The sequence below is a fragment of the Geotrypetes seraphini genome, chromosome 3 (assembly GCF_902459505.1).
Source record: "Geotrypetes seraphini chromosome 3, aGeoSer1.1, whole genome shotgun sequence".
In the NCBI taxonomy this organism is placed as follows: Eukaryota; Metazoa; Chordata; class Amphibia; order Gymnophiona; family Dermophiidae; genus Geotrypetes; species Geotrypetes seraphini.
Genome location: NC_047086.1, coordinates 240273994 through 240291018, shown reverse-complemented (window position 1 = coordinate 240291018; position 17025 = coordinate 240273994). Strand labels below are relative to the sequence as shown.

General features: G+C 42.7%; 1 protein-coding gene across 4 annotated transcripts in view; it reads left to right on the top strand.

The window, feature by feature from the left end:
* Window positions 1-17025, top strand: part of ENPP3 (ectonucleotide pyrophosphatase/phosphodiesterase 3) — a 212514-nt gene that overhangs the window by 92271 nt on the left and 103218 nt on the right. For all 4 annotated transcript variants that reach the window (XM_033938316.1, XM_033938317.1, XM_033938315.1 and 1 more), the window contains 4 exons: window positions 6232-6351; window positions 13097-13206; window positions 14085-14150; window positions 15870-15942. In XM_033938316.1, coding sequence (XP_033794207.1) covers window positions 6232-6351; window positions 13097-13206; window positions 14085-14150; window positions 15870-15942 — 369 coding nt within the window. The remainder of the gene's footprint in view (window positions 1-6231; window positions 6352-13096; window positions 13207-14084; window positions 14151-15869; window positions 15943-17025) is intronic.

Sequence of the window (17025 nt, the reverse complement as noted above, 5' to 3'; positions counted from 1 at the left end):
TTATTTTCCCAAACTTTTTCACAGAACTTTTTTTCAAAATAATTCACTCAGGAAAAGGCCTCAGAATAGGAGTCCACACTCAGTCCTATCACAGAGTTAACTTTCAGCGTGGTTTTTATTTGATTGGAGTTACAGAGCAAATAAAAACCACGCTGAAAGTTAAGTCTGTGATAGGACTGAGCGTGGGCTCCTATTCTGAGGCCTTTTCCTGAGTGAATTATTTTGAAAAAAAGTTCTGTGAAAAAGTTTTGAAAAAAAGTTCTGTGAAAAAGTTTGGGAAAATAAGTTTTGGTGGTTGCAGCTTCTTCATAAGTGGTTTTACCTAGGAAAAGGCAGCATCTTACATATTGCAGTGAGCAATACATCAATACACCCATTGTAAAACTAAACAAGCCAGACCAATCAATCCTACACCGTCAATCCTAACAGAAAACCATGTCTTTCGAACACACAGAACACAGAAAACACCTTCGCCTAGTATGGAATATGTCATCACAAACTAACCCCTCACTCTTTTATAAAACTGTAGTTTGGATTTTAGCCACAGTGGTAACAGCCCTGACGCTCATAGAATTCTGAGCATCAGAGCTGCTACCACCACGGCTGGCGCTAAAAAACGCTCCACAGTTTTATAAAAGGGGGGATAAAATAGAAATACACAGTTTCAACGCTCTAGCTCAGAGGTGCCCAAACTTTTTGAGCTTGTGAGCTACTTTAAAATGACCAAGTCAAAATGATCTACCAACAATAAAATTAAAAAACACAAAGCACACTATACGCTGAGAAAATGTTAATTATCATTCCTATTCTGTTTTTTTTTTTCAAAGAGGTCAAGGCAGATGACTCTATGCACTGTCACCTCAGTAACAACCATACAAAAATAGACAAATATACCCTCCATCCTTTTTATTAAACCACAATAGCAGTTTTTAGCGCAGGGAGCTGCGCTGAATGCCCAGCGCTGCTCTCGACGCTCATAGGCTCCCTGCGCTAAAAACCACTATTGCGGTTTAGTAAAAGGGGACCATATTGTAAAATATAGACAGCAGATATAAATTCAGAACTGTGCATAGTAAGTGAAAGGAAGTTTTCATCTCTGGGAATTTACCCAGTTAACTATTAAGTTATTTGGGCAAATTCCTTTGAAAACTGTGGTAATACTGCCTCCACTTTGCTAAATTTAAAATAAAATCATTTTTTCTACCTTGTCTGGTGATTTCATGAGTCTCTGGTTGCACTTTCTTCTTCTGACTGTGCATCCAATCTTTCTTCCCTTCTATCAGCCTGTATGCTTTCTCTCCTCCACACCTCATTCCCTCCCCCAACTTTTTCTTCCTCTCTCCCTGACCTTTCTTTCTTTTTTTCTGTTTCTCTTCTTTCCTTCTGTTTCCCTGCCTGCCCCCTTTCTTTCTTTCTTTCTCCCTGCCGTTCCCCAAGCCGCTGCCATCGGGGAACAGGACCCACCAATGGATAACAGGCCCCAAAGCTGACGCCGACGCATGCTCTCCCTGCTTCGGGCCGATCAGTCTTCCTCTCCCCGACGTCAATTCTGCCATCGGAGAGGAAGCTCCGCCCAGCCAGGCAGCGATTGGCTGGCCCAAACTTCCTCTCCGACTGCAGAATTGACGTTGGGGAGAGGAAAACTGATCGGCCCGATAGATTAGATCGCCAAGATAAAGTGAGTCCTGGGTGATCGACTCACTTTGCCTTGGCGAGCTACTGGCGCCCCTGCCTTAGAACACTGCCTAGGACCCTGGGGGAGCCCGGGCCCCCTGTCAGCTCCAGGCCCCTGAATGCAGGACTGGTAGTACTGCCCTGATGGCGGTCCTGTATAGAAATAATAATAATAGTAGTAGTAGAGATAGATGCCAGATTATGGGAAGGAGAGGAGAGAGATGCAAGACTGGGAAGGGAGGAAAGGAAGAAGAGAGATGTCAGACCACTGGGGGGAAGGAGGGAAGGAGAGAACTGTCAAACCCTGGAAATAGGGAGGGAAGGAGAGAGAGATAGGAAGGGAAGGGAAGACATGGAAAAGTAGATTTTGAGAAGAAAGCAGAAAAATGGAAAAATTGAATGTTAAGTTAAAGCCAAAGATGGATGCAAGGCAGAAAATGAAGACGGAGAGAAAAACAGTCAATGGATTATAAAGCCTTGGAAACATAGTTAAAAGCACAGAAAAATAAAGTCACCAGACAACAAAGGTAGGGAAAATGATTTTATTTTCAATATAGTGATTGAAATGTGTCAGTTTTGAGACTTTATATCTGCTGTGTATATTGTGTGTATATGGAAAAAAATTGCATTACAATTAGTAAAGGGTGTGGGATCTGGGAAGAGCTTAGGCGGGTCTAGGGTGGAGTTTGGGAGGTCTGTGGTTGGGGGTACAAAGTTGATATTTGCTAGACTTCCCTGCTGGCATGCCCTACTAGCATTTCAGGACCTGTCTGGAGGGCCTTTGCGCATGCATGTGATGTCATCACAGTGACAGTCACGCACTTCTGGGTGCCTCGAGCCGTGGCCACCACCTTTAGGGTGCCATGGCTCGAAAGTGAGAGACACTGCTCTAGACATTTCAGAAGCTTTTGATACTGCAGATCCACTGATTTTATTGCAGAAATTACAAATGGGAGGCGGTTCTGAAATGGTTTTATTCTTTGTCGACGAACCACAAAATTGTGGTGAAAAATGGTGGTGGTGTCTCTTCTGTGATGCTGTTGAAAAGAAGAATGCCGCAGGGATCGGCATTATCTGCGTTACTTTTTAATATTTACATTGCATCCCTAGGGCAAGTATTGGAAGAATTAGATGTTCATTACCAAATATATGCAGATGACATATGGTTTTCCTTTTGAACTGAAACAGGGAGTGAGTATGTGGTGAAAAAGCTGGTAGATTATATGAAGAATATTGGAAACTGGAAGAATGAAAACAGATTGATGTTGAACCTGACAAAACCGGAAGTGATGTTTATTGGTGATGATGAGCAGTTATTACAGCTGAAGGAGATAAAAATTGAAGATGTGCAACTGTCTGTTCTTTCATGTATGAGAGCGTTAGGTGTATATTTGGATAGTTATTTAACAAAGCAATAGCACATTTTGCATGTTGTTAAGGGAGCTTTTATGCAGGTGAAGATACTTTGTAGAGTAAAGCTGATGTTGTCTGCAGTGGATTTTCAGATAATACAGAGTCTTGTTATTTCCAAATTGGATTTTTGTAATGTGCTGTTTTGGGGAATGACTAAATCCAAAATACATGCCTTACAAGTAGTACAGAATACAGCTGTTATATTGATTAGTAGGGTTTCCAGCTTTGAACACATTTTGCCAGTGTTAAAACAGCTGCAATGGTTACGTGCTACACTTTGCATAGAAGATAAAATTTTGACAATTATACATCAGGTAGTATATATGGGAAGGCACCATGGTATTTAGTACAAGTATTGTGGAAGAATTTACCATCTCAATCTTTGCTTTCAGAATCTATAATGAAGTTAACACTTGAGCATGTACATGGCATACACTATAAAAAAAACATGGATGACAGCAATATCTGTGGCTAGCCCTCAGCTATGGAATGCTCTGAATGGTATATTAAGGCTCGGTCAAAAATTTAAGTCTTTCAAGAAACTCTTGAAAACTCATCTGTTTGTCAGATTTGTAGACTTGTAGACTTGATATACTTCTATCTTTTTTTATTTAGGACTGAAGATTTGTAATAGTTTGTCATTTTGTTGTAATAACTTAAGTTATGTTTGCAGCTGTGGTAATCCGCTTAGGTTCTAAAACAGAATAGAAATTTTTTAAATAAATAATTAAATAATTTGGCAAAAATGAATTGGCAACTCAGTAGACGCCTTTGGCTTTCAGGTAGGTGCCAAATCCAAGGCGCCTCCCAGAAAGTGGGCATAGTTAGGGACATATCAGGGATGGATCTTGGGCGTGTTTTTCCATCTAGGCACCTAAATTGGACCTAGGCACCAGTAGGCGCCTCACCTAAGCACTGGCATTTAGGCAAAGAAAGTCCTGGCATAAATAGGAGGCACCTAAGATTTTGATGCCCACTGGTGCCTAAGTCCAATTTAGGCAGCACTAAATGCGATTCAATAAACGACGCCTAATTCAAGATTGACAGATGCTGTGCACTGTGTTCCTCTTCGCCATTTATAGAATTGCCTTCAGAATACAATACAAAGTTTTCATGATTTGTCACCAATATTTGTATGGAAATATTCCAGAATTGATTAAAAATAACATATCTAGTTATATTCCAAAACAATCTTTGCATTCTGAGAATTTGGCTCTGCTGAAGACGACTGTGAATCCAAGGTTGGCCAATACTGGCACTTTGCCGTGCAGGAGTTAAGATTTGGAACTCTTTGGTAGGACAGATACGGAATTGTTGTGAGAGGGGTATGTTTAGAAAATTACTTAAAACCCAGTTATTTGTTGATGCTTTCTTTTAGTTATACTTTTTTATTAGGTAAATCTGATGAACTGTTTGTGATCCACAGTTACAATACTAATCTGTATCCATGACACGATATTAACGTTTATCTGTTTTAAGCTTTGTTTCTATGCAAAGCTATGCTAGCATTTTTTTTTTTTTTTTTGCTATGAAGTTTTAGACTTTTTGTATGTCTATTTTATTATGTTTTAAGATTATGTATGTACATTTTGCTAACCGTTTAGTTGTAAGCAGTATTAGAAAATTTTTAAATTAATATATAAATAAATTTCATCCATGGCCATGTGATCTCTTTTGCCCAGTGGCAGCTTTTTATTCTTCACACGCTATTTAGTAAAATAATCATAAACACTGAAAAAGTGTAATGCTGGATATGATGCACAAGATGCTAAGGGGCTCATAATCGAAAGAGAAAAACGTCCAAAAACCGGCCTAAGTCGGCTCTTGGACGAACATTTCTCAAAAATGACCAAGTGCCGAAAATAAAAACAGGTTTTGGACGTATTTCTAAACGACCTAGGCCTTCATAGTGCCGCTCAATATCCAAAGCTAAACAGGGCATTTCGGGAGGCGTGTCGAGGGTGGGAGTTGGGCGGGACATGGGCTGGCTTAGACTTATTCATACAGCATGTATAACCGAAAGTTATACAGCCCAGGATCGACGGAACTTGGACGTTGTGACTTAGACCATGTAAAACATGGTCTAAGTCACAAAACCCACCTAAAGTCACCAGATAAGCACTGCAAACACATAACAGACCCCCACACACTACCCCAGTGATCACCAACTCCCCCCCCCATAAAAATGTTATTCACAACTTTAAATTTCAGCCTCCAGACCATCATCACCTGGCCGCCTGGCATAGGAAAGCCTAGTTGTCCAACCCAGAGGCAGCTTAAGTCATCTTGGGGGTGGGTTAGGGACCCATAGAGAGGAGGACCCATGCCCATAAGCCCCTGTAATCACTGCATTGATACTTAAACATGTGCACTGCCATATACACCCCAAAACCCTTTTTTACTGGCATATAAGTGGCTCCTGCAGCCATAAGGGCTATTGGGGTGGTAAATAAGTGGGTCTAGGGGATTCTGGAGGTGGTTTGCGGGGCTCACCATCACATATAAGGAAGCTGTAGTGAGGAGAAGCCATGGCACCTTTTTTGTGAAGTTCACAGCAGTGCCCTGTAAGGTACCCCACTATTTAGGTGGCATGTCTGGGTGTGCAGTCCATCATTTTGCAGACCCCTCCCACGTCCAACAGGGCTTGTTCTAGGCATTTTGGACTTGGACGGAAAGTTCGATGGAAATGTGGTATAAAGATGGACGATTTAGTGGCTTGGATGATCAGATCGGCAGGATGTATAATTATACGATTTTTGAAAGTAAAAAAAAAGTTGGACATATCTTTTGAAAATGTGTCTTAGGCTCTTTTTAACTTTGGATGACTTGCGAGATGAACGTATACGGACTTAGACGTCCCTTTCGATTGTGCCCCTCCATGTCTTTAATCATCAAACATTATTTGAACAAAAACAGTTTGTATCCAAAGTATGGCCCTAAGAGGTGATAAAACTGTTTTTGTTCAAATAATGTTTGATGATTAAAGACTTGGCATCTTTTGCATCATCTCTGCAGTTTTCTCCTTTGTTGTTTGACACATCACTGCAGATTTGTTGGATTTTTTTTGCTTATGCTTGCCATGCTGGATACGATGTCGTCGTTTGTCAGTAAAGTTAATTTGTCTTTTTCTATTTTCCTTCATAGGGTTTATATCCAGAGTCTAATGGAATCATTGACAACAATATGTATGATGTGAATTTAAACAAGTCCTTCTCGTTGTCTGGAAAAGAAAAATTTAACCAGAGCTGGTGGGAAGGACAGCCGGTAGGTTTTAATAACTCGTATAACAGAACTCATTCTATAAATTGGCAGCTGATGTACACGCCACTTACATGTGTCACAATTTCGCATTTCTTTCAAAATCCTAACATTTTCACATAAAACACTTCATACCAATCAGCTTCTTTACCTGTCTTCAGTGATCATCCCCTACCCCCAGTGGCATAGTAAAGGGGGGGCAGACTGGGTCTTGGTGGGTGCACCATCACCTCTTCGCCCCTCTACACCACACTTGCATCCTCCCTTCACTCCCCTCCCCCGTGTCTCTTTAAATCTTTGCCAGTGAGAGCAGCTTTTCCGGTCTACTGCTCGAGCCAGCTTGGCACACCTCTGAAAACACTTCCAGGTTGTGGGGCCAGGAAGTGACATCAGAGCGATAGCCAAAGGCAGTGCAAACAGCAGGCCAGATGTGCTACTCAGGTTGGCAAAGATTTAAAGAGGTACAAGGAGGGGGGGGGGAAAGGAGCGAAGGGGGCATGGAAGGAGCAGGGGGTACCACCACCCCAGGCGCCTCCTACCCTCACTATGCCACTGCCTATACCCTATTGTGAACACTATGCTCATTAGCTTCAAATCGCTTGGTGCTTCCTGGACCACACCAGGCCTATTATGAGTCCACCAGGGACGCTGCCTCCTTCATTGCTTCTAAATCCTGTAATGATCTCCCTCCTTATATTCATACAGAGCCAAACTTTCCTAAGTTCAGAACTTTCCTAAGTTCAGAACCCTATGTTTATGTATATCGGAGGGCTTATGTTGTGGGGTAGTTCATCAGAAGTGAATAGATTTGAGGAAGTGAATAGATTTGAATGGCAAGGCAGAATTTCCATGCAGGATGTGGAAGATTATACAAGAGATTTTAAAGTAGTGACTGGTAGCCAATGTAACTGTTTGAGATATGTGGAGATTGGATCATATTTTTTTAGCTTGAAAATAAGTTTAATTTGTGTGTTTTGGATTAATTGTAGTTTACGGATCTGTGTTGTGTTGATGCCTGCGAAGAGGGAGTTGCAGTAGACAAGCTATGATAAAATTAGCATTTGTACTAGTATGGAAAAGTGTCATTGATGGAAGTAGGGTCTTATGTGTGGTTAGAGCTACAGCCTCAGCACCCTGAGGTTGTGGGTTCAATTTCCACACTGCTTCTTTTGACCATGGGCAAGTCACTCAATCCCCCATTGCCCCAGGTAGATTGTAAGCCCACTGGAAAAATGCTTGAGTACCTGAATATAAACCAGTTGGGGGGCATAATAATAATAAAAAAAACATCTAAGTCCCCTTTTGGCCTAAGGCCTTAAACGATGAAAGTAGAAGCAGGGAAAATATCCATTCTCAAAAAAACGTCCAAAAGGAGGTTTTTTTTTATAATGGCCTGCCTCTCCTGCCTCAGCTATTTAAATGCCCAGACCACCACTACGTCTACACTAACAACATATACAACCTAAAAAAAGCCGAACTCCCAAACACCCAAAACAAGAGCTTTTAGGCGAAGGAGGAGCCAGTCCTTCGCCTAAAAGCTGGATTATGACCGGTGTCTGTCAAAAATAACACCGGTTACAGAATCCACCCTCCACTACAACGATTGAGGTAGGAGGGAGCCCAAGGCCTCCTGCCCTGGAGACCTGCGACCCCCGCAGACAACATCGGACCAGGAGAGAGCCTGGCCCCGCTGATTACGATTGGGGCAAGAGGGAGCCCAAGCCCTCTTGCCCCGCCAGCCTGACCTTCCCCGACTACGATCGGGGCAAGAGGGAGCCCAAGCACTCTTGCCCTGCCAACCCAACCTTCCCGGACAAAGATCTGGGCAGGAGGGAACGGTGAAAAGTCTTACTTCTGTGGTAAAAAAAATTGCGCCAGTGTCAGACTCGGCATCTTCTCCCCAGCTCCTCTTGCGCCTATTTTACCTTCAGGAGCCAGCCATGCCACGATCAAGTTTCAAGTTTATTATAAATTTGATTGATCGCTTATTCAAAATTCTAAGCTATGAACACATCAGTAAAATTACAAAATTAAGGGGGCAACAAAAACAAACAGAGAAACAAACCTTACAAAGCATATCGAAGACTAACTTTACAAACATAATAAAACATGAGGAAAGGATGGGAAAAGAAATACAAATTGATTGATAGAAGAGAAGACAATTATGGTAAAAAACAATAGGAAGAGAAAGAACAATGAACCTCGGAGAGGTTATGAGATTAGAAAGACAGAAGGATGAAGACAGGAGGAATGAAGGAGCCCGATAGCTGGTCTCAAAGGGCGGAGAGTAACACGGGGCTGGGAGGCCCGTGTGTTGCTTGCAGGCAAGGTAGGGAAGAAGGGGGGAGGGGGTTGGTAGAGAAGAACCGTTAGAAGGAATTATATGGAAGAAGGGGAGGGGTTCGCGCCAAAAGGAGAGGCAGGGATTGGATAGTGCAGGAAAAGGGGGGCGTTTTACTTAAAGTTTTAGCATGAGCCTTGGAGGACTGAGTTCATTGCAGGTCCTCCAAGGCATATTTTTGTCCCGCCCTCCCTCCCTTTGGTGAACTTCGTGGTGTGTGAGGCGGGTCTCCCGAGCTACTGGGTGCTGGGGCTCATCCGGCGATGAGCGGTGGGCCGGCTGGGAGCCGTGCCTTGGGGTCAGGTGACCCGGGTTAAAGGGGCATGAGGTCATGCCACCCCTCAGACACTTGCTGTTGGTGGCGGGGTCGGGGGCAAAGGTACTGTTACACAGGGTAGCTCGGGAGGAGCTTGCTGAGGTTCATTGTTAATTAAGGTTCAATGTGTTAATGATGTTAATTTATGCAAATGTATTTATGGGTTAATGTGATATAATAAAGAGCTGCGGCTATTTACCACAATAAGGTGTGTTGTTTTATTAATATGGGGTAAGGAAAGGAGGGAGAATGACAACATGATGGGACTATCCAGATCCCGATGTTACTAAAACCAAAGCCTGAGACCAATGTGACTTGAAGAATAAAATTACCAGACAACAAAAAGAAAAAAAAAAAAATTTATTTTATATTTTGTGATTAGAATATTTCAGATTTAGACATAACTGGGGACCACAAAGTCCAGGCTGTACTTCCTTAGCTTCCAGCTGGCTTAGGGCTCTATTGTCAGAGGAGAAGCTTCCGCCCACACACACGTGACTGCAGGGCGGCACAGGCAGGCTTTTTGCCAGCATCAGTTTCTTTTCTAAAGCGCAGCGAAGGTGAGGTGGAGGGAGGGAGATAGGTTTGGCCGGAGGGAGGGAAGGGGCCGCACACATGATCGGTGACCGCATACCTTCCCTCCCTTTATGCCACAAAGGTAAGGAGGAGGGAGGGAGATTCCAGGGCTGCTGAAAGGTGGTGAGGTGGCGAGAGGGAAGGGTGGATGCTGCGAGGACGGGGCAGTGAAGGGGATGGTGGGGACAGGGACGGGGTGGTGAAGGGGATGGTGGGTTCGGGGACGGGGCAGTGAAGGGGATGGTGGTCTGGTGACAGGGCAGTGACAGGGACAGATTTTTTCCCCGTGTCATTCTCTAATCCTGATCTGCAAACCTGCCAAATCACATACATGAGTTGAGTGACACACATTGAGTTCCTTCTGCAGTTCACACACTTAAGTGCCCTCTTCATACACACTGGCTGGTAGTAGTGGGAGGGATGTAAATAGGACAAGCCTGATCAAAGCTGAAGGTATAACCTACTTCCAAATTTCTACACTGGTTGCTAGCATGTCAAAGACTAGTCCTGAATCCCTGCTTCCTTCCCCCATCTCATAGCCATGCATCTCTTACTTTTCCTTCCCTATGCCAGCCATGCATTTGTTTGTTGGTTTATTTCTCACCCGCCCTTATCCAGGCAAGTTACATATTAACATACAAAATAAAACATTTAGATTTATCATACAAAACACTTCAAGGACACACTGCAACAAATTACCTACTTACATATCAAATCAAATTACATATAACACACACGTTGCATCAACAACAAATATCATTTAAGGCCCAAACTGGCCAAACCCACACATACATCAAAATATACAATTAATTAAGCCATACAAGATGCCTCAATAACAGCTATCATTAAACCAAATCAAACAAACCAGACCATCGAACACCTCCGTGACCAGCACTCAAGAGTCATCACTCCTTCTCTCTCAGCCAAACTCAGACCCTATATTTCATTTGACAGAACAGAAGTCTTTTCAGTAGTTTCCTAAAGTTCTGTACATTTTGCTGCTGGGGCTGATGTAGTGAAAGACACTGTTTCTGGAAGAGAAAAGCATTAACTCCTGCACATATGGTATAGAGACAGATCACAATGCTCAATTGAGTGGAGCAGTTGAGCTGACTCACATGGCATGATGCTCTGGACCAGGTGTTTAGGGGCCAACTTCTGTAAGCACATAAAGACATTCATCAACAGCTTGTACCATATCTTATCCTTTACTTTCAACCAATACAACCTTATAAAATATTCTGTTACATGCTCACGTCTATCCAATTTGAACAGAGTGCGCACCACTGAATTTTGGCCCACCTGAAGCGCACCCAAAACTGATTCTGGTACTCCCAAGAACACCAGACTGCAATAGTCAAAAATGGGCAAAACCATCAACTGTAACAGCACTAGTATCCTGTAGTGCTGTTGGAAGAAGTAGGGCCTTACCCTTCTTAGGTTTTGTAGTGTGAGAGAGGATTTTCGGACTAAGTTGTTAACATGATCTTCAAAACTTAATGAGCTGTCTAAAGTGACTCCCAGTGCTTTGGAGGTTTTCTCAATGTTGAAATTGGTTCCAGTTGTCACAGTAATAGTAGATGGGATTAGGTGTGTGTGTCGCCCCCATAATAGCTTGGTGTTTTCAGTGTTTAGTTTGAGATGGTATCTTCCTGCCCATTCTTACACTTTAGTTAACGTTTTGGATTATACTGTAGTCATGCCTGCTTGGCTCAGACTTGCAGGGATTAGTAGAAAGACATCATCTGCACATTAGAAGAGCCATTCATCCGGTATGTTTATCAAGTTCAATGTAATCAACCCTTTGTTGGGCCCCCTCATTGAAATTTAAATATATTTTAAAGCTCCCACAAATAGAGCCTTGCGTGATACAGAAGAAAACTGGCAGAGAAGGAAACAGCAGGTAAAAGCCCTGCTCCCTGGCTCTCCCTGCTGACTAGAAGGCAGTAGTTCAAGTTCAAGTTCACTTTATTTTTGATGAATCGTCTATTTAAAACATTCTAAGCGATGTACAGTTAAAAAACAGATTATAAGGGAACACATAGTCATATTAGTAGTACATTAATAACAGCTTAATAAATATTTGTTAAATAATTACATAAAACAGGAAAGATCCCTATATATAATGTTAAAAACAAACATGAAAAGAGGGAAAGGGGGGAAAAAGTTACAAATTTTTTCTCTTAATGGAGGAAAAAAAACATAAATTAGGGAAAAAACAAAGGGAGGGGAAGAAGAAAAGAAGAGGAGAAAAAAAAAAGAATATTAATTAATCAATAAAGGCATCATTGAATAAAAAAGTTTTTTAAAGTTTTTTAAAAGAGACAAGATCTCTATCCTTTCTAATAAAAAGAGGCAGAGTGTTCCAGAGTTGGGGAGCTAAAACTGAGAACATATCACATCCCAGTAGACAGGGAGTAAGGAAGAAGAGACAAAGCATTGTGGCTATCAATGGTCTGCACTAGAGAATAACACAGGGAAACATTTTCCATGTCTCTGCAGGATCTCTCTATCCCCGTCCCATCCCCGTGAGCTCTATTCCTGTCCTTGCCTAATTCCTGCAAGCTCTGTCCTCATCTGTACAAGCCTCGAACACTTTAAAATCATAAAGAGTTCGAGGCTTGTGTGGTTAAGGCAGAGATTGCAGGAATGGGATAGGGACAGAACTCATGGGGACAAGATGGGGATTTGAGATCCCATGGGGAAGGGGACAAACTTATCCCTGTGTCATTCTCTAGTTCTGCGCCCTCTGCTCCCTCCTGATTCTCTTCTCTCTGGCAGCAACTAACATACCAGGGCAAAAATCTGCCCCGACTTACACATTTGAGAGGGCCCCTCCTAAATATTTGGTCCCTAGGCCCAAGCCTAGTTTGTCTATGCTTTAATCCTGCCCTGAATCCTTGTGGTGGAGACCAGTAGTCGAAGAAGGCTCCATGTTTTAACACTCTGTAGTGTCTTTTCATTAGGAAACCTTGGAACCATTGAAATACCATTCCTGAGATTCCTATTGCAGTTAGTCTATTTAGCAGCAGAGTGTGGTTGACCATGTCAAATGCTGCTGAGGGATTTTATTTTTGGTCTTGGATGGGTGTGTGATGTTTCGCAATTTAAAGTGAATCTACATATATAGTGGTCTGACCCTATTAGTGGTTACCATTCAAGAAAGGAAAGCTGTTTTGAATCATTTGCTGTGACCATATCTAGAGAGTGGTCTCAGTGGCAAGTAAGGGGGGACGGGGGGCAGACTGCTTTGGGTGCTGTCTTCGCGGGGGCACCAGCACCTCTTCTCCTCTCCACTTCCCCACATACCTCTTTAAACATTCACTGGTGCAAGCAGATCTTCCACTTGCTGCTCACGCTGACCTCGGCTGCCTTCTGACATCACTTCCTGGTTTAGGTGCCAGTTAGAGAATTGCCCAGTAAGTGATCCAGTGGCCAGGAAATAATATGATCTATCACAAAATTTGTAGCAATTGAATGTGCCCTGGCAAAAAAACATGTGTCTTTCCTTTTTACAGATCTGGTTGACAGCAATGTATCAAGGTTTAAAAGCTGGAACCTTCTTTTGGCCGGGATCGGATGTTCCTATCAATGGAACTTACCCTACTCTATTTCAAATGTTTAACAAGTAAGTGGTATTAAAATTGCAAATAAGTTGACTTGAATATCTAAAGCAACAAATAATCTGTTGAGCAATGGGAAATATAATGAGATGTTTGCACATGTGGGAAAATGAGAGAGGGGATGTGGATAGGTGATGTGTCTGTTAGAAAGGTAAGAGAAAAGTGATGGAGTATGTATATACAGTATGTGGATGTACAGATCGTACAGATTCTGCCTGTTAGAAACAGCCTGGCAGTGATCTCTATGGTCTCTACTACTAGTATCAGATAGATGAACTTTTGACTTGGAAGGGTCTTGCAGTTTGCAGAACCTGGGCTGACACTTCTTTCTGAGTAAAAGCTGTAGGAGGAGTCACCCCTTTGAAGAGAAATGGAGAGATTGTAAATACCAAAGCCATGTGAGTGGTCATGTCTTTGGCTTTTTGCTCTCCTGACCACTGCACCATTGCCCATAAGGGAGAGTGTGGCACAGTGGTTAAAAGCTACAGCCTCAGCACCCTGGGATAGTGGGTTCAAACCCACGCTGCACCTTGTGACCCTGGGCAAGTCACTTAATCCCCCCCATTGCCCCAGGTACACTAGATAGACTGTGAGCCCACTGGGACAGACAGGGAAAGATGCTTGAGTACCTGAATAAACTCATGTAAACCATTCTGAGCTCTCCTGGGAGAATGGTATAGAAAATTTAATAAATAATAATAATAATTAAGAAAGGGGAAGTTGTAAGTGACTAGCACAGGTAGCAATCAAGGGGAAGAGAAGGGGTGGGGGAAGCAGTAACCGAACCTATCCAGTTGCTGTGCTGATTCTTGGTGGAAACTGGAAAGGGAACCAGTTTCTCTTTTTCTGATATCAGTATTGCTATATCATTTTCTTATTTCAGGTCTGTTGTGTATGAACAGAGAGTATCACAAATACTGAAATGGCTTGATCTACCCAAGACTCAGAGGTACTCACTTGATGCTACATGAATATTGTAATGGATGTTGTCCTTTATAGAATTCAGAGTATAGAAACGCTCCTGCTCTTTTCTCTCCTCTCACTACTTGTGCCAACACATCTCCCTTTCTCCAGTTAGCATTGGTGACAGCGACAATTATGTTCATTTTACCCTCCTGATGACATTTAGCCAAGGTATCTCCATACCTCCACCGAGGGTCCTAATTCTTGCTCTAAGCAATAATGCTCCTTATCCTCTCTGTCCTCAAATGCTTTTGATTCTTCTTCACCCATCTCTGCCATGATGCTATGATTCACCTTAGGTCTTTACTCTTCCATTGTTGATGGGCCTCCACACCTACCTATAGAACCCTAAAATGTGCCACAGCTATGCCAATAAGTGTTGGCACTTGGAAGGGTGAGATGATTCAGAAAGTTAAGCACGGACTTTAGGAGAGGCCAAGATAGTGGGAGAAAAGGGAGAAGAGCGGCAGCACAGAAAGTGGGTAGATGGGAAGAATGAGAAAGAGGCTGGCTGTTGTTGGAGAGTGGGTGGAGCGGAGGATCTTCAGGGCATGACAAGGCAAGAAGAGGGTTCAACTGAGGAGAAACATCATGAGGGAGAGATGTGTGTAAAACAGCTTATGGGATGGATGTGGATGTTGAAATTGACTACACTTCTCCCTCCGTATTCACGGTTTCGATTATTCATGCTTTTTGCTTGTTGGCTCCTCCCCCCAAATTACACCAGCTTGCATAGAGAAATCACTGATTCCAAGCATTTACAGAGAAAATTGCCGATTCCAAGCACTTTCTTCACCGTGTTTGCCTCTCCTTCAGGAACAGGCCAGTTCTCCCACCATGTTATTCGCGGTTTCACCATATTCACGATGATTTTTAATAGAAAACAGCGAATAACATATGAAAAAGTTATTTGCATTTTTTCTGTATTTGCAGTTCTGTTAATCCCCTATCACAGCGAATACGGAGGGAGAAGTGTATCATAGAAGGGTTGGGATTGAAGAACATCACCAATGGGAGAGAGAAGAAGAGGAGCAGGAACAATGAATTCTTATGGGAGAGAGAGTACAGCATGGCAGTGATAAGAGGGAAAGGGCAGAGCTTGGGGACATCACAGAGGAGAGGATAAGATGGAGGCTGAACGGCGGTAAGAGTGGTAGGGATGGGGTCTCAGAAACAGAGAGGGGTGGAGGGGGATACTCAGCATTAGTATCAGTGGGAGGTAGAAAAGTTTTCTGCATCACTGGGGGCAGGGTGAGAAGGGCCCTGTGGTGTCACAAAGAGAAGGGTTAAGGTAAAAAGAAGAGGACAAACAACTCTGATCAGTAGGTTCAGAGGGTAAGAGAAGGCTGTGATATGGAGCATATAAGGATACATTCAACTTACTCGGTAGAAGTTGGGAAGGAAATTGACCAGAACTAGAGAGAATGATGATGGGCTCAACTGTGCTACTGTTAAGAGAAGGGGTGGTGGAGGGAGTAAAAAATCACAAGGAGGGAAGGAAAAGGGCTCATTGGCATCGCTGGTATGAAAGAAAGATGGAGCCTGGACATTTTCCAGTCCTCTATCTTTGGCCATTAGCTATTGGTTCTGTACTGTTAGTGAAGCAGCTGATTGTTCAGGTCAATGCATGAAAGGATATTCCAAATTACTGCTTTTCATGTGTGTATTTGCTTAGTTTTTGTTTTTTTTCTTCTTGTATTGTTAGACCAGATTTTTATACATTGTATATAGAGGAACCTGATAGCTCTGGACACAGTTTTGGACCAGTTAGTGGAGGAGTAAGTCATGATTTCTTTTCTAATAAACAAATAATATGTTTTGTTTACAAATATATGCAATCAATTGACCCTAGTGGATTTGATTCTCTGATCGGATTCATTTCAATGAATGTTTGCATTAATTGTTTCAAAATGACCTATGCATCCAGGCAGCAAGACTTTTTGAGCATGAGAGTTCCAAAAGGCTTGTTCTTGGTTGACCATGAACATTGCCTATTTTCAGAGTGTGCCACAGCTGATTATGAGTTAGGGGGAACAGGAAATGTTGGGTTAAAGTTTCAACAACAACACAAAGGGTTATAGAACAATGATAGTATAGAAGCCGCAAGCGGAACAACGATATAGAGCCAAATTCACAGGGAAACAACTTTATTAAAAGACCAGACCCAGCCTATGTTTCAGCAATTGTCTGGGTCAGGGGTCAATATGTGATGCTTAAACAGAGTTCAAACACCTATTGCAGACTAAACTGTTTTGTAAATCTTAATCAAATTCAACATTAATATATACTAGAAATTGTGTCACCAATTAATTATCCCATATATAAAAGTTTATGGTGTGCTCAGTGCTCCAACATAACTTTTATATTAAGATAAAAAACATGTCTGCTCTACTGCAAACTTCAGAGTCACAAATTGCATACTGCTAGCTTCTCTTTCTACATTCAAACAATTTCCTGTAATCAGGCAAAGCAGAATGAATTTAAGAGGGGTCTGATTTATAAATAAAAGAATACCATTGTGCTCAGTGGTGTGTAGTAAGGGTGGGGGAGGTTTGCCCCAGGTGCCGTCTTGGTGAGGGTGCAGGCACCCATCCTTCTCTCTGCCCCTACTCCTTCCCCCCCCTTGCCTCATGTACGCACCACTTCCCTTCCCCCATACATCTGTAATGTCCTTGCACGAGCAGCAAACTCCAACCTGCTGTTGTGCCAGCATTGGCTCTCCCTATGACATCACTTCCTGGACTCGCAACTAGGAAGTGACATCAGAGGAAAAGCTTATGCTGGCATGACAGCAGTTTTGGGTTTGCTGCTCACGCCAGGAACGTTAGAGGTACAGGGGAAGAGAAGCGGTGCGCATGCGG